This window comes from Symsagittifera roscoffensis, chromosome 10, assembly GCF_963678635.1.
Source record: "Symsagittifera roscoffensis chromosome 10, txSymRosc1.1, whole genome shotgun sequence".
NCBI classification, from domain to species: Eukaryota; Metazoa; Xenacoelomorpha; order Acoela; family Convolutidae; genus Symsagittifera; species Symsagittifera roscoffensis.
Window position 1 is genome coordinate 664,407 of NC_087071.1, and position 15,971 is coordinate 680,377.

At 38.2% G+C, this 15,971-nt stretch overlaps 1 protein-coding gene across 1 annotated transcript in view; it reads left to right on the forward strand.

Annotated features, from left to right (window-relative positions):
• Positions 1–15,971, forward strand: part of LOC134855521 (uncharacterized) — a 93,399-nt gene that overhangs the window by 53,119 nt on the left and 24,309 nt on the right. The window contains exons 2-6 of the mRNA XM_063872062.1: positions 1,972–2,324; positions 4,523–4,715; positions 6,955–7,123; positions 13,262–13,413; positions 13,958–14,134. Of these exons, the coding sequence (XP_063728132.1) occupies positions 1,991–2,324; positions 4,523–4,715; positions 6,955–7,123; positions 13,262–13,413; positions 13,958–14,134 (1,025 nt within the window). The 5' untranslated portion in view covers positions 1,972–1,990. The remainder of the gene's footprint in view (positions 1–1,971; positions 2,325–4,522; positions 4,716–6,954; positions 7,124–13,261; positions 13,414–13,957; positions 14,135–15,971) is intronic.

Sequence of the window (15,971 nt, forward strand, 5' to 3'; positions counted from 1 at the left end):
CGTTTCAGTGAACGAAGTAGACATTTCAGAGTGTTTTTTGGTTTTCAAAATTGTCATTGAACATTGAACATCATCGCAGTGAACATTCTTGTACAGGTCGTCATGTTTTCTTGAGAGTGATGAACGCAGTGAGTACTATTATATAGTCTTGGTGATGTTTTCTGTTTTTTTTTTTTGTTTGTTTTTTGTTCGCGTTCAATTTTGATTTTTCGTGGTTTGACCTGATTTCTTTTTAAGGTACTAAGCAAACTCCACTCACGAACAGCAAAAGTGTAAAGGTCAAGAAAAACTTGAAAGACTGCCAGTTTCCAAAGTGTAATTCATTATATAGATTTCCCAGCGGATTAAAAAAAACTTGCCTTTTGATCCAGTTTTTCAAGTTGGTTTATTTTAATCAAAAAAGTGTCAATCATAAATTATCGTGGAATTTTTGCTTTCTTGCCTTCCTTACTCTTGTTCAATTGTCAATTGGCTATGTTTATCTATTTTTGGGAAAAGTCTCATAATTTCTTCAGGCTCAAGTTTGATTTTGCGCGATCGACATCTAGGTTCGAAAATGGATTTCAGTTTTCAGATTTTTGAAAGAAGTTATTCCAACTGGGCTTTTTTTCCAGTTTCCCACCCCCTCGAGAAATTACAATTTGGTGAAAATATCAATGGAGAAAATGTTCATGCGGCAATTTGCATGTGAAAATTGTTGTAGCAAACTATTCAGTTGTGCACGCTGACACTTGTTATTGCGGATTAGATTCTTGAATTTAAATTTAAACATTTGTGAAGTGAGTTTTCGAAAAGAATCAACTGGGGGTGGAAATTGAAACCAATTGATACAGTTTTTCGAATCGGGTTAATTAAGAGTAATGAACGTAGTGAAGACTCTTATATAGGTCTTGCTGTTTTTTTTGTATTTTTTTCCAGAAGTCTTAAAAATAACTACAGATGTGCATTCAGATACATTCTTGCATAAATGAATGCACTTAAGTATATATGCACTTTTTGAGTTTAATAGAAATTCATCTGCTGAAAGTGACGTAAATAGCTTACTCCAAATACGAACGTGGAAATGGCGCGAAAAAAAAAAAGAATAATTTCTAGTTTCAAAAGTGGAATTTAAAGTTTAGTTTTCCAGAGGATTGACAATTTTACCTATTCATCTAGTTTTCTCAAGTTGGTTTGATGTTATCAGAAAAATGCCAATCATAAATTGTTCTAGAAATTCGAAGAGCTTAAAGGGCATCTATTTGTTTCATTGAAATTCGAAAGTTGAGATTTTTTTCAACAAAGTCAAATTTTTGAATGTTGATTTGCCTTTATTACTCTTTTCGAATCTTCGATTGGCTATGTTTTTTTTTTCAAAGCTCCAACCTTAAATTGTTGTAGAAGTTCAAAGATTTAAGGTCATCTTTTTTTCTGTTGGCTTTGTTCTCTAACTGGAAGTGTTTTACCTCTAATTTGATTTTGGCAGAGTTATATCTTTGCACCGCACCACAGACAAGCAGACAACATATACTCAAAATATAACTAGTTTCCTTCCTGGCTAATAATTGACGCTGAGCCACTCTTCGCTTATTTCTTTAGGAATGTATCGTACTCTTCTGAGGTACTGTGTTATAAAAAGGTATTCTCTAATTGTAAATTACCAAGCGTTATCATATCGGGATATAGTCTTTTTTAGGGTTAACTTGTTTTACAGGATCGCTAGCCCTCTTGGCTCATATTGAGTTCAAGTTTTCAACCATCTCTGGCACACTTGATCTGGAGGTAACGAATACGCCTGGGATAGCAAAGGTCCTGTGTTCGCATCAGAGCTTAATATTTGTTTGCTTATGTTCTGTCGGCTTAGTTGCCGCATATTAGATTTTTTTTGGCTGTATCCAGTTTCTAAATGTATCAAATTGTGTTTATACGTGTTTTAACCGACCTTGTTCTTCCATCCTCTAATTGTGTGTGTGATTAAGCATTGGCCCTTTCAGTAATGTGAATGTATTAGATGAGTATGGAACATGCCTTGTCTGTTTTGTTGGACCACAGCAAAGAAGCTGAAGTTGTTGGACAGCAGAGCAAAACACACTTGTTGTCACTGCACTCTAGCAGCAGCAGCAGTCCAAGTGAAATGGTTTATTCTCACCAAGCACACCAAACTTCCTTAGAGTCCTCAGCCGATCTACAACAACAACAACAGCAACAGATGAACAGCAGCAGAAGCAACAGTAGTGGCACTTGTTTGGAACATGTGGGAGCATTCAGCAACCGATTCGATCTGAATGGAACAAATGGACGACGTCGACACAATCACGCCACCAGCACAGTCATAACCGCCAATGGTAAGAAAGATACTCTGAAAAATACAGAACAGTGGCTGTTAGTTGTTAAGAGCAATGAACGTAGTGAGAACTCTTTATTGGTCTTGATGGTTTGTTAATTTTTTTTCAGGAGAAAATCTTAAATTTTGTTCACGCTCATTTCTGCTTTGTCGAGATTTGATTTAAGATTTCGTAGCTAAGTTCAGATTATTTTCTTTGTTAAAAGGAAGACAAACAACACTATCAAACAGCGAAAAAGTAAAGGCAGCAAAAATGTGATCGATTTCTAGTTTCGAAAGTCGAATTTATTTATCAGATTTCCCAGCGAAACAAAAGTTTTATCTATTGCTCCAATTTTTTTTTTCGATTGGGCTAATTTGATCAAAAAAGTGTCAAGCATAATTTTTTTCAGAATTTCAGGTAATTTGAAGGCCATATGTTTTTTACATGGAACTTCAAAAGCTGATTTTTTTTTCTGTTTCCTGACTCTTTTCCAACTGTCAGTTGGCTATGTTTTCACTGCTTGATAAGTTTCGTCATTTGCTGGAACGTAAAGATATTTCATGTCGTGTACCTATCGAAGCACCTCTTATTCATTCAAAAAAGAGCAACCAGAGAAGTCTTTGAAGTTTGGTTTTTGCGAGCAAAATAGTTTTGCAGGTCTTTCTTGATCGTTTTTACTGAGTTTCAAAAAAAGAAACAAACAATTTAAGTAATACCTGCATGTGAACCAGCTATCGATCTCTGTAGAAACTACAAGTGTTCATATTAAATAATCCTTACATGGTTAAAATTTTTCTGGAAGCTTCAATATTTCATATAAATAATGCAACTCGAGCACGGTTAATATTTTCCCCGAATTTTCCCTAAAATAAACTATTTCCGGAGTTTTGAAAAGCAATTAATGCAACAACGTTTTCGAAAACCGAGCAGTTGCAATAAGGCATTAAATCTGGTGCAGCCATAAGCCAAAATTCCATATAGGATGAATGACCTAATGTTTGCATTCGTACAATCCGAACAAAAAGCCCAATGTTAGATCCTTTGCCGCATTTTTTGGGCACTCACTCTTAGGTCTTCTCTCTGTCCGAAGTCTTCCTGGCTTGCATGCAGTTTTTGCTGGCCTCGTGCACTTGTTGTTCGAGAATGGTTTGCTCATTCGCTCCCATTTCTCCGCACTCCAAACTTCTGGATACATTAACGATTTTTTTTAGCAGATGCTGCGTTCGGTTCGGATATTTGTCTATTATTGTTATTATTGAAGAATTGTATGTATTCGTACGTTCTCTCCCCCATCATACCAAAAGTGCAATAATTCAGTTCCTGATTAAGGATTAACGGTGCATTCCCATCTGGATCTGAGTCGGCCGCTTTTTGAACTCGTTTGATAAACTAGTGTACACCTCCTTCGCCGCTTGCTTGATCATCTCTTCGATAGATTCCTTCAGTCTGCTTCCTATGGGGTCAATAATTCCTGGGATGGCTAATTGTATGGCGTCAAATAGTGTTTCGCTTAAAGCCGTCGTAAGTTCTTCACTTAAGATAGCAGCTAGGCGATCTCGTCCATCTTTTCTCTTGTTTTGGAGTGGGATTTTGGTCTGGGAAGGTTCGAAGTCATCTGATCATTCGTTTGGTCCTTCATCACTATATTTCAAATTAGGATAATTAACACGCGATATATTTCGTACTATTAAACAGTTAGGCGGCAACTTAAGTCATTCCAACCAAATTGAATGAAAGAAATCAATTTGCTTTTATTAGAGTTTATCAGAAGCAGCATAATATTTAAAAAAACGCCCTAAAGTCAGCCTGTAGTATCTTTTTATTTTTATTTTCAACATAATCATCTCAATCGAGTACATTTTACCATCATAAGAAACTAAATTGTGTAGCTTTGGAAAAAGGTTTCGATTGTCGTCCCTTAATTATCTCAGTCTGTTTTACAAGGAGAGGGAGTCGGCTCTTAATTCTTACTAAGACGGTGATTTCTTATAAACGTAGTTGCCGTCAATCTGAATTTGGATTTATGGAAAGTTTAGCTGTTAAACTAAATTGTGCAGTCGACTGAATCGTTGTTGTCGGTATTTTTTCACTCAAGTTGTGAAAGTGTTCACACACAAGGAGCCGACATGTGACGACGTTTTACAATCAACGTCATGAAGTGAAATCTAGGGAGAAATTTTGTCGTCTCCATCATTTGAATCAGTTACTATTATTAGGCGAGGAAAGATGGAACTCGTTCGACAACAGATGGGAGACAGAAGGAGGGGGAGGGGAAGGGGAAACTGAAACTAATGAGTTGGATCATTCACATGAAGTGTGTGAGGGATACGAGAGCGAGTCTTCTCTGGACAGCACTTACGAAGACTCTCTTCATATGGCAGCCCTCATTGGCAAGAGTCTCTTAGACAGGTCAGTCTAGTCTATTCCATGTCTTCCCTCCAATTCAAGTCACTCACCAGAAAACAAGAGTCTGTTTATTCGGATCCACTTGATAGAAGAGCATCAGAATTTAACATGTCCTTCCAAAGTTGTTTTTTTTGCGCCTTAAATCAAAGTGCATTGATTCTTGATACTGATTTTCTCTGATATTGAATGTTTTTGTAATAAATGATGATTTCAATTTTGGTGACAATGTCAGGGACATTGTTGTCTTTTGAGTTATTTTTCATCAAGTTTGAAGCTTCGAAAGATTCTTGCCTTAATTTTAACCACTTGGTTCTGTATAATAATTTAATGCTGATTCTTTCGTCTCGCGTAAAGTAATTGAGTATGCGAAGCCACTCTTCGCTTACCTCTTTTTCAACATTCCTGAGTTACTGTATTTTTTTTTTAATTTTTAGCAACGGTATTCTCAAAGATTTTCACTTTGATGTTTTTAAATCTTAGAAGCTTATGTCAAATCAAAGGTAAGCTTTTGAAATGCGGAATGGATTGTAAAAAGTGATGTCTGATATCAGCGCCATGAAAAACAGCAGCAAAACTTGGGCTGGTGTTGTGCCACACTCGTAAAATTTTTGAATTTGTCATATGTTCAATTTAATTTTACCAAAATCACTGACTCTTTTGCTCGACTCACTATAGTATGTCAAATTTGAAGTAGCCAATCGGCCAGCTTATTAAGGAAGTAACTTTCGTGCTTGGGACAACCAAGGTTATGGGTTGACCATTTGAAAAAAAGGGAGAACTTTGTATTCAGGTGTGTTATTGTTTTTTTTCTGCTTTTTTTTGTTTTCCACGCAAAATCAGCTCCCACAAACCAGGGTGACCATTTGGTCACTTTTTAAGTGACTAGTCATTTTTGTCACTTTTTTGTCGAACGTCAATCAAAGTCACTTTTTGTGTTTTTTAAACATTTTTAAAGTTTTTTTAACATTTTACTGTTGCCTTCATGAGTAATCCAATAAAATTTGTTCAAAAAACCCACTTTGTTATGAGGCAACGGATGCTATAGCTATTTAATGAATTAAAAGAACAGTTTTGCTTGATTAATGGTAGATTTTTTGCAGTAGTTTTTACTTTTTTTGGAACCAAAAAATGAAAAAACTCAAAAACTGCAAAATTGGAAGAAATTTTTGAATTTTTTTTGATATATATTTTTTCGTTTTTCTAGTCATTTTTCTAAAAAAAACTGTTTTTGAGTTTGCTGATTTTTCTATGAATGTCGAATTCAGCTCCTTTTATCACACCATCTCGAAAAAAAACGACCTTAATTTGAAAAAAAAATAGTGTTTTATAAGACTGGTCGCAACAATATGTGCTACTTGCACAGTAATCGGCTATCCTTGTTTTTATTAATTTTTGGGACAAATTTGAGAAGCTTTTTTGTCAGTTTACTTTCCAAATCATGCAGTTTTCTTCTGGTTGAAGCAGGTTGAAGATTTGTTTCTGTAGTAAATTGTAAAATTGTCACCTCTGATTTTGTATGATTTCTTTGTTTTCCTTTCTTTTTCCCGTTTGTTTTGGTCAAAATTTTGTTCGGCTCCCATGTTTCTGGTAAATGTGATATTGGCTTAATCACTTCGTGCTGCGTCGTTTTAAGGGCAAAAATGATTTTTATGCTTTGTGTTTTTTTGGGAGGGGGATCTTCTAGTTGCAAAAATAAGTAGATCAAAATATTTTATGGTAATTTTGTTTCGGTTCATCGATTGTCTACTCGAGTTTTGTCGGCTTAGTTGGCGCTCAACGTTTTTTTTTGAATGTGAATTCAACGCTGTCGTTTGTGTTTTTGGATTGGGTTTCTCAAATTGAATGTGATTCAAGGCAAACTTATGAAGTTTTTGTAGATGGTGTTTCTTAATGTACATTTTACCGATCTAGTTTCGCTTCGGCTTAAAGGCTTAACGTTTACAACTGTTAGTTTTTTTGAAGTCTGTAAATAGCAAACCCTGTGTGTAAGCTTGCTTTGAAGAACCTGAAATTACGATGTGGAATTTGGTTCTTTTTCTGTCTGGGTATTTTGTTTTGAATGTTTTAACGAAACTACTTTCCAGTCGTTCCACTAACGAACCTCAATGTAATCTGAAGTCCAAAAGTTCTATTACATTTTTTAACACTAACTTAATTTAGTTGAATGAAAGTTCTTTTTGATTGATTCGGTCTGTGTGTTTTCTGCTGCTCTCTTTGTGTAAGTCTGTGTTGTGTTGTATAGGAACAGTGAGCTGGAGCGACAGCTGTCTGTGTGTGCGAGTGAGTTGAGTGAGAGGGAGAGTGAAATGAGGGCAATGAGAGTTGAATTGAGTCAGTTGAGGGCAGAGCAGGAACAGCACACTCACAACAGACAACTCCTGTGTGAACAGACTGAACAGCACACACTGCAGGTAAAACACATATGTCCTGCCTCTCAAACTTATGCCCATTCAGTTGTGTCAACTCAACTTGTACCTTCTTTTACACTAGTTCAATCGCGAAACAATCTATTTCCGTCTCCTCTATTCTGCTGGCTGCTTGCAGCTCCTGGATACAAACAATTAAGATTCATTATTTGATATGATTTTAATTCATTTTTTATTTTTTTTTACTGGGACTTATTGGGTGTGTCATCTCGCACGGATTTGCAAACATAGTTATATCGAGTATTTATATTTATATTCATCTTTATAGACTCACTGCGCTGAGTAAATTATGTGGGTCAGTTGACCTTGTACTTGACCTTGTACCAAAGATCCGCCACTAGAATAGTCAAAGTGGGCGGCCAGATTAGAAATGGCAGTATTTGCGAAGGACGGCATCGAAGTCAGAAACTTTCTAAATGCACGAAAAAAAAGTGTATTGTGCAACTCATTCCCGTGGGATGAAGCGGACCCAAAAGTACGCTTTTACCTCTTCTTATGCTCAGGCGCAGAAGGCTTTCGCCAAGTGCAACAAAGGAATCCGAGCTTAGACATACAGGCAGCATCGACGAGAGAACTAATGACAATTCTAAAAGATATCTTTATCACTACCCGAATCATCGCGTTCGAGAGGTACAACTTCATTTTAGAAAACAAAAGAAGAACGAATCAATTGAACAGTTCCACGCGGATTTGGTGGAACTTTCGTCACGAGCAGACAGGGAAGACGAGTTGGTCAGTGATATGTTAACAGCGAACATGAACAGTGAAAAAATAGCAGAGGAATTGGTGGCCGAAACATGAAGCTCACAAGATGCATATGAGTATGTCATTTGACGAGAAACTGGAATAGATCTCATCAGAACTATGAAAATGAACCCGTTCAGAACACCTATAACATCAACAACGAAACAAAAACCGATGGGTACATACAACTCGAGGACAAGACGGACAATTTCACCACCAAAATGATCAACGACGCGGATTCATACGACGACAAAATGTCGCACGGCTTGCTCGTGTGTACCCTCCGAGTGGGGCAAGCGGGAACACACGGTTCACCTCTGTGCGGCCAAAGACATACAAGGGTCTTTGTAACGTAGGGGTACGAACCGGGAACGGCGAGAACTCAAATCCCCAGAGGCCAACAGAATGGTGAAGAACCAACCAGTCGGAGCAACTTACTACAAATTTATGGCGAGAACCTCCCCAGCTTCGAAAGTGGTCGGGTTTTTCGTTGCTGACTCGGGACTCGCCCATCTGGGTCAGCAAATTTTGAGGACTGGAGACGTGGAACAAAATCCAGGGCCGACGCTTTGCGGAGTATGCAACAAAAGAGTAACAAGTAAAATAGTAAAATGCAATGGTGTGAACAATGGATACATCAAGGATGCAGCGGCCTATCACACTAAGATATCCAACACTTAGCTGCAGCCAACAGTTATGCTTTTGAGTGTTCAAGATGCAGTAGTGCTGATCTGCTCAATCCCGGCAGAGAGTTTCTGGAGGTTAAGACGAGGGTAAATCATTCCCGCGACACCCCCGAGCAGGAGCCGAAAGAAACAAACAGAAAAAAGACAAGGAAAAGAAGGGATCCAGCTCCCTGGCCCCACCACGACCAGGAGACGTCGGAGGGTAAGACGAGGAGATTAACAACCTGCGTCGGCCCCGCGCGGGACCCCAAGATGTCAAACGAACTCCCGAATAAAGAGGACCAAAACAAAAGTCTTTGTCTCTATCCCGGACAGCGTTCAGCATTGGAAAAAAAGGGCAGAAACGGTCATGAAAACCCAGCACAACAAGCAATCATGATAAAAGACTTTGACGAAGGGAAATCAGAAACTAGGAGAGGAAAAATGAGACGCCCCAAATCGCGCTACTCGTCCCTGGTATAATAGCTAAGTTAGAGCTTACAATCTTGACAAAAGAAACAGCTACCTCTGGAGCAACAAAGAAGCACCAATTTTATAACAAATGCAGGCTGAGGGAGTAAACATCCAGGACATCCGCAACTTGTTCGATATCAAATCTATAAGGTGGAAAATAGAGTAACGTACCCTTGAACGGATAGGCCACATACTGAGAATGGAAAATGAACGAACAGTAAAGGTGGCGTTATTGGGGTGGCTAAACAGCCTGGAAAATATCAAGAAACGTCCGGGATACAGGCGCAATTATTTTCAGCTGGAGGAAGCTTATGAAAGAGGCGGGGATAAACTAGAGTGAAGCAACGAAAACAGCAATGGACTGAAAAAATGGATAACCTAGCGGATTGAACATTTGGAAAAAAGAGAACTCCAAATGGCATTTTTTTTTCAACGAGGACGAAAAGGTGGAAAACAGGATTTTTGAATTACCCAGGGCAAATCTTCAGTGTGATGTTTGTGGAGAGCTGTGCAAATCTGTTGGTGGACTGAAAATTCAGATGAAACGAATACACACTGAGGCAACGCACCTTTTTAAAATGCAATCGTTGTGACAAAACGTAAAAAATTGAAGGCTCCTATAAAAATCACGTGAGTTCCTGAAACCCGGAATCGGCTGAAGAGGCCAGGGTCTACACACCAGCAACCAAGATCAGTACCAAATGCAACCAAGAGCACTCAGCAACCAATATGGCCCGACACACGAGTAGATGCAGGGGGAGACGGAATGCTCCGATGAGGCGAAAGCCTGAAGAAGAAGAAAGTGTCGAACACAGAATACGAGGGGATACTAAAACCCTAATAACGGACAACAAAAAGAATGCTACAAGTGCGGAAGACAGTTCAGACCAGCTTACCTAAAAGATAAATTTGTACGAAGTATGCAAAACTTGGACATTGCAAAAGTGTGTAGGTCTACAAATAGCAACTATCTGCAGGAAAGAGACGAAGATGACAGGAAAAAAGTGAAAACACCAAGGAGGCGGAAGAAAATTATCCAGTAGCATTCACTGATTTCAATTCTACAAACGGATTAGAAGAATTCCCATAAGACAGTTTCTCGTTAATGGCAATATCCGAGGCTTTTGAAATAAAAAGTTCGGCAAAGCTAGCCGAGCAAAATTTAAACGGACATATAGTTAAACTGAAAATAAAAACGGAGGCAATGTTTGCCATTGCGGACTCGGGAAGTCCAATGTCATTCGGCGCACCATCTACGAAAAAACGATAAATCAACAATATTCAAAAATATCCCACCGGAGGAGGCAGCACGAAATCTGGCACATTACAATAGTGTGTTCGTCCTTCCTAAGGGAAAATTGATTATTGCGATAGAATCCGGGAGATGGTCAATACAGTCAGCTCCGTTAATTTTAATGGACGACCAGAAAGGAAACATAATAGGAAAAAACCTCTTATCACTAAGTGTTATAAAATTAATACAAGAAAAATCGAAACAGTAGCAGATGTTGAGCATACAGAAAACCGAAGACTCAAATCCCGAAATAAAACAATGGGTAAAATAAAAATTTCAAACAACAATGCATAAGGATCGGGAAATAAAAAAAAACATCAAGTGATGCGAGCACATTATAAAGGTCTACAATTCTAATTAAACAAAAAGGACGACGATTTCCGACCCACTTACAGGAAAGGGTCGAGAAAGAACTGAACAAACTAATCAATCGAAAACTCATCGTAAAACTGAATAAATAATCAGACAAACAGTTTATCAGTCCAATTGTTATAACAGTGAAGAAGGATCAAACAGTCAAATTGGCACTAGTTTCTCAGAAGATTAACAATTTTATTCACAAGAACAAATATTAGATGCCAACATCGACCTTCTATTAGACAACATTGCGCATACTCGCAAAAAATCCAGTTGGATAATCAAGCTAAAGAAATGCAATTTTAGCCTCACCGGAGGCAGCGCCACTGGGACTTATCAATTCCAGGCGGGCTTCTGCAGCTAAACGGATATGCCTGCAGAATTTCAGAAAGCAATAGACCTGACACTAACGAACTGCAAAAACACGTACGCCTACTTAGGCGACATATAAGTATTGACCAAACGGTCACTAGAGCTCTATAAAGAAAAACTTTACACTGTCTTACAAAGACTAGACGAAGAAAACCTTGTAATCTCGCTTGACAAATGTAAGTTTGCGTGTGAACAGGTTGAATGGTTACTACATAAATAGTGAGGGTACTAAACCACTCATCAGGAAAACAGGCAATAGAATAATATGCTCCTCCTAAAACGTTCAAGCCATTAAAAAATTTGAGGGGTCCAACAGACCAGCTCACTCGTTACATCTCAGACTTAGCTTTAAGTCAAACTGCTGCTGCTCTGCGCCCACTTCTAAAAACAAAGGTAAAATTAAAACACTTGATTGGGAAACAGAACATAACGTAGCATTCAACTGTCCTAAAACTAGAATCAGAAATCACCCAAAATAAACATTTTTTTACCAAAACCTAGAAATCCGCGGCGTTGGTGACGCATCAAATTTCAGCCTAGGGGCGACACCCGAGCAACACACCAGGGAAGTTTGTCCAGCAATCACGGTTTTTAAAATTGTTTATTGTTATAATACTCGGTAAACGAACTCAAATTGCTGGGGGTAGAATTTTTTAAATCTTACTTAAACGGAAAAAATGTTATCGTCACCACAGATCATCTAGCTTTAATCACTGCATTAAAGGCAAGCGAAAGATCAAAAACTAGTCAGAGTAGGCTAACAAGATGGATCGACTGATTAGTCCCCTTTAACTTAGACATTACATTTTCGGCGTGAAACAAAATGGGCCTAATAGAATACATGTCGCGAAATCCAGTTAAATTGGCGATACTCCCAAGCGCGTTCGATGAAGCATTTGTGGTGGCGTCAATAAACTTGTTTATTGGCGTCAGTTAACTTGTTTATTGGCGTTGTTGAAGACTTGTCGTATGATCAAAAAGCACGCGGAAAATGAAAGAACACCAACAAGCCAAACAAGATATCAAGTACATTTCAAACTATCCATAAATTCAAAAAAACTACAAAACACATAGTCGAAAATCAACACAAAAAAAACAGTTCGAAATTCGTCAGTTTAATCCAGAAATTGGAAATTTAAAACACGAGGAGACGAAATATTTACGAAGAATTCAAGAGTGGTTTTATCCCATATGATCAATTCAATAATCGGAGCAGAGAACTAAACAGACAATAAGTGGCAAGGCGAATCAGACGGCGAGGAAAGTGTCAGACCCGCGCTGGCATCTTAGGAGGACCACGACTAACACATACGAAAAATGGATACCAAGTACGGACACCAGCAGGACAACAGCATCCCCGCAATCGGAGGCCAAGGACGCAAGAGAACTGTTAACTTGCTCATCCAAAAAGTAAACATTCTTCCCGAAAATCGTTTTCAGTGACGACACGGCACTAACTGAAAAGCAGACTCTAATAAACTAGACGCAGAAAAGGTAATACACGAATGTGCCTCATAAGCTGAAAAACTGTCAACCACAATAAAAACTCAAACAGAATGGCCCAATGTGATCCGGGAAACGATCACAAAGACCGAGTTGTCAATGGAAGTGCACGAAGTTTACGAATACTGCGTGAGCCGCGTGGACCCAACACAATAGAGGCAGAAGGGGCCACTTCCGAACAAAGAACCACCAACAATGACAAGAAATACAATCAGCAGACAACAGGAAGCACAACTTGAAGCAAGCCATGAGATGATCAAGAAAGATATAGTCGCGATCTTGAACCAGGGAAACAACATTGAAGTCGAAGAAGACACGCCGCTGTATAGGAGAAAACTACAGAAAGTCCCAGGACAATCGCCGCTGTCACGAGGTAGGACAGGAACTTGCGCCCGATACTCAACTTCGTTATAAAACCAGACTGGGAAGCCTTAAATGCCTTAAAGGGTTATTCGTTTTAAATGAAAGTAATCCAACATTGACAGCAAACTGCACTAGTTCCGCGCACAATAGATAACTCAAGTATTACATGGCCAACTATTAAAGCTTCAATATGCATTTACGTCATCTTTGGTACAAGCGATTAATATTTCATTGGTAAACTAGAAAGCGGTTTTGTGGAATTGAAGAAGTGTTTTGTGTGTTTTAATTTTGTTTTGAGTTATTTATTTGTGTTTTGTGTTGTTTATTTGTATTGTGGTGTGTGTTGTTTAGTTGGAGCGTGAGAAGGAGGGACTGAAGCGCCAGTTAGAGATGGAGAGGCGGGAGAGTGAGGAGTTGCATGTGCAGTGGGAACAGCTGCAGGCCACTTGTGTCTCCCTCCAACACCAGCTGCACAAACACAAGGAGAGAGAGAGGGCAGACAGGTTCGTCTCTCTCTTTTCAACCAATTAACACAGACACAACAGTGAAAGCTCTCTCTGAACACTGAGTTTAACAATGAGCAAAACAAACAAGTTAAACGCATTATGATTTTGTGGAGCAATTAAGCGAATACCGAATTGGGACAGGTGCTTTTTTGGGGTGGTGGATACAATCACATTTGTTTAACGATTTCCGTTAACACCAACATATTATGTTAGTGCATGTCAAATGATATCAGCCTTATGACTCCATAAATAAAGTTATGACATTAGGTAGTGTCTAATCCGGTTAGTTATTAGTGAGCATTTAGGTAATGTTGATATAACTATTACTCAAAAATCACAAAAGTCGATTAAAGATCAACATGTTTGACCTAACTTTTGCTAATAATGCAATCTACTCATTTGATGCGTAGATTTTCCTTTCTCTGAGTTAAAATTTGATCGTTTGAGTTGAAATGTTCTATTTGATATAATTTATCAAGATGGTGCATGGGATGATGTTGATTTCGTTTTGTTCGTATATTTCTTCCTTTTTGACTTCCAGGATTGGTCTGCGAAGAGGCAGGATGGGGAGTGGGGGGGACGGGGCTGAGTGGAGGGGGGCACTGGAGATAGAGGAGGGGATGATGCGAAGAACACACAGTGTGGATCAACTGGCTGCTAGTGCAGGTGGCCAGGGGGGATCGGCCCTCTTTCCAGCAGTCTCTCTCTCATCCAACAGGTACAGGTTCGAATCACAACCACGGCCATATACTTTTTTTGACTTGCAACCCGCCTGCATGAGAGGCTACGCCCAAATTTTTTTACACAAAAAGTTACGACCCTCAACAGTTTTTTTTTGAAATTATTTGAACGTTTTTTCAAACTTTTGACTCTTCTCGGAAACTGCTCTCCCGAATCTGGGTTTTGATTTCAATCAAAATGTAGGGTTGTGAGAAGCTACCCTGCAGAAGCGGCTGTAACCAAATTTTTTACACTAAACACTACGGAAACTTCAATTTTTTGATGTTCTGGCAGTTTTTTTGAAACTTTTCGACTTTTCTCGAAAATTACTCTCCCAAAGCTCAGAGTTTGTTTTGAATTGAAAAAATGGAATTTGGTAAGGGAACCTGTATAAGCGGATATTGTCCTAAATTTTCTCTGAAAAATTTTTTTCGTCGGAATAGTCAAGTTTTTTAACATTGGACCGTTTTTTTTTGGAAGCTCCGACTTTTCTCGAAAACTATCCTGCCAATTCTCGTATTATTGCTGCAATGGGAATAAAAATACTGTGAATTTCTTCGCTGCATAAGCTTGTAATCCCTTATTTATCAATCAAGAAAAGGCTGTAGCGCTCGGAAAAGTCAAATTTGACTATTTTCGTGACCGTTGTGGATTTTTTTTTGCATTGAAAACTACTCTACCTAAGTTGCAAAGGTTGGTGCCACTTTTGGCGGCATTTTTACGGCTTTTGCATGTGCTTTGGCATTCGAAAATTGATAGTTTAACACAGTTACTGCTTTTTTAATTAATTAAATGAACCGAAAAAAAAAGCTATTTGTTTCAAACAACAACAATCATAATAACGCGCTTTCAAAAATTGCCTAACTCATTATATCTCGCATTTTGTTGAAAATCATAATTAATACATAATGTGGCTTTATGCGTAAAGTTAATGTGGAAGCCTTCAGTTTATTATATTACAAGTTATTACTTGCAAAAATGTGTTTTTGTATTTGGTACCACTTTTGGTGAATAGCATCGCGTAGCTGCTTTAATCGTGATTAGTGTTTGTCGGTTGTTAAGCTTGCTTGGCTGAGTGGATAGTGCGTGAGACTCAAAATCTCTTGATTGCAGTTGGTTGTAGATTCGAATCCTACACGAAGCCGAGTTTTAGTTAATTCGAGACTTATTTCTACTTTTTCTTATTTCACTTGATAGAGCTGCTTTTTGGTCGTGTTCTCGCAAGTGTTTGCGAAGCACAGCTTCGCTTCTGTGTTGAAGACTGTTTAGCGTTCATGGCCGTGAGAGCAGGGCGTGAGTCTTCAAATCTCGAGATTGCTTCGGCTCTGTTTAATTTCTTAAACCATGTAATTTACTGTGATGACTTTTAGCGTCGCAAAAAAAAGATTTTGAAAAAAAAATTGAAAAAATTTTTTTTTCTGACACATTTGTCTAGTATCCTTATAGTTTTATGAAAAGTTTAGTAAGGGTATGATTTTAGTGAGTACTCTTATTTAGGTCTTGTTGGTTTTTCTTTTCAGGAAAAATTTTTAAACTGTGTTCACGCTCACATTTGGTTTTTGTTTTGCGGTTTGAACTTTGAACTTTTTCAAGTGCACTTCACTTCTTTTTTTAAAAAGTAGGCAAGCTACAATATCGAACAGCAAAAGTTTAAAGGTCACGAAAAACGTGATCGACTTCTTGTTCGGGTAATGAAAAAGTCCTCTTTGTTAATGTATCTGTTTTTAGCTTGAGTTCATAAGTTCCTAAAAGGAGGGCAACAAAATTTGAACGATTTTTTCAGCTTCTAAAGTGGATTCTAATTTTTAGATAACCGGCAAAATAAAAAAGTATTT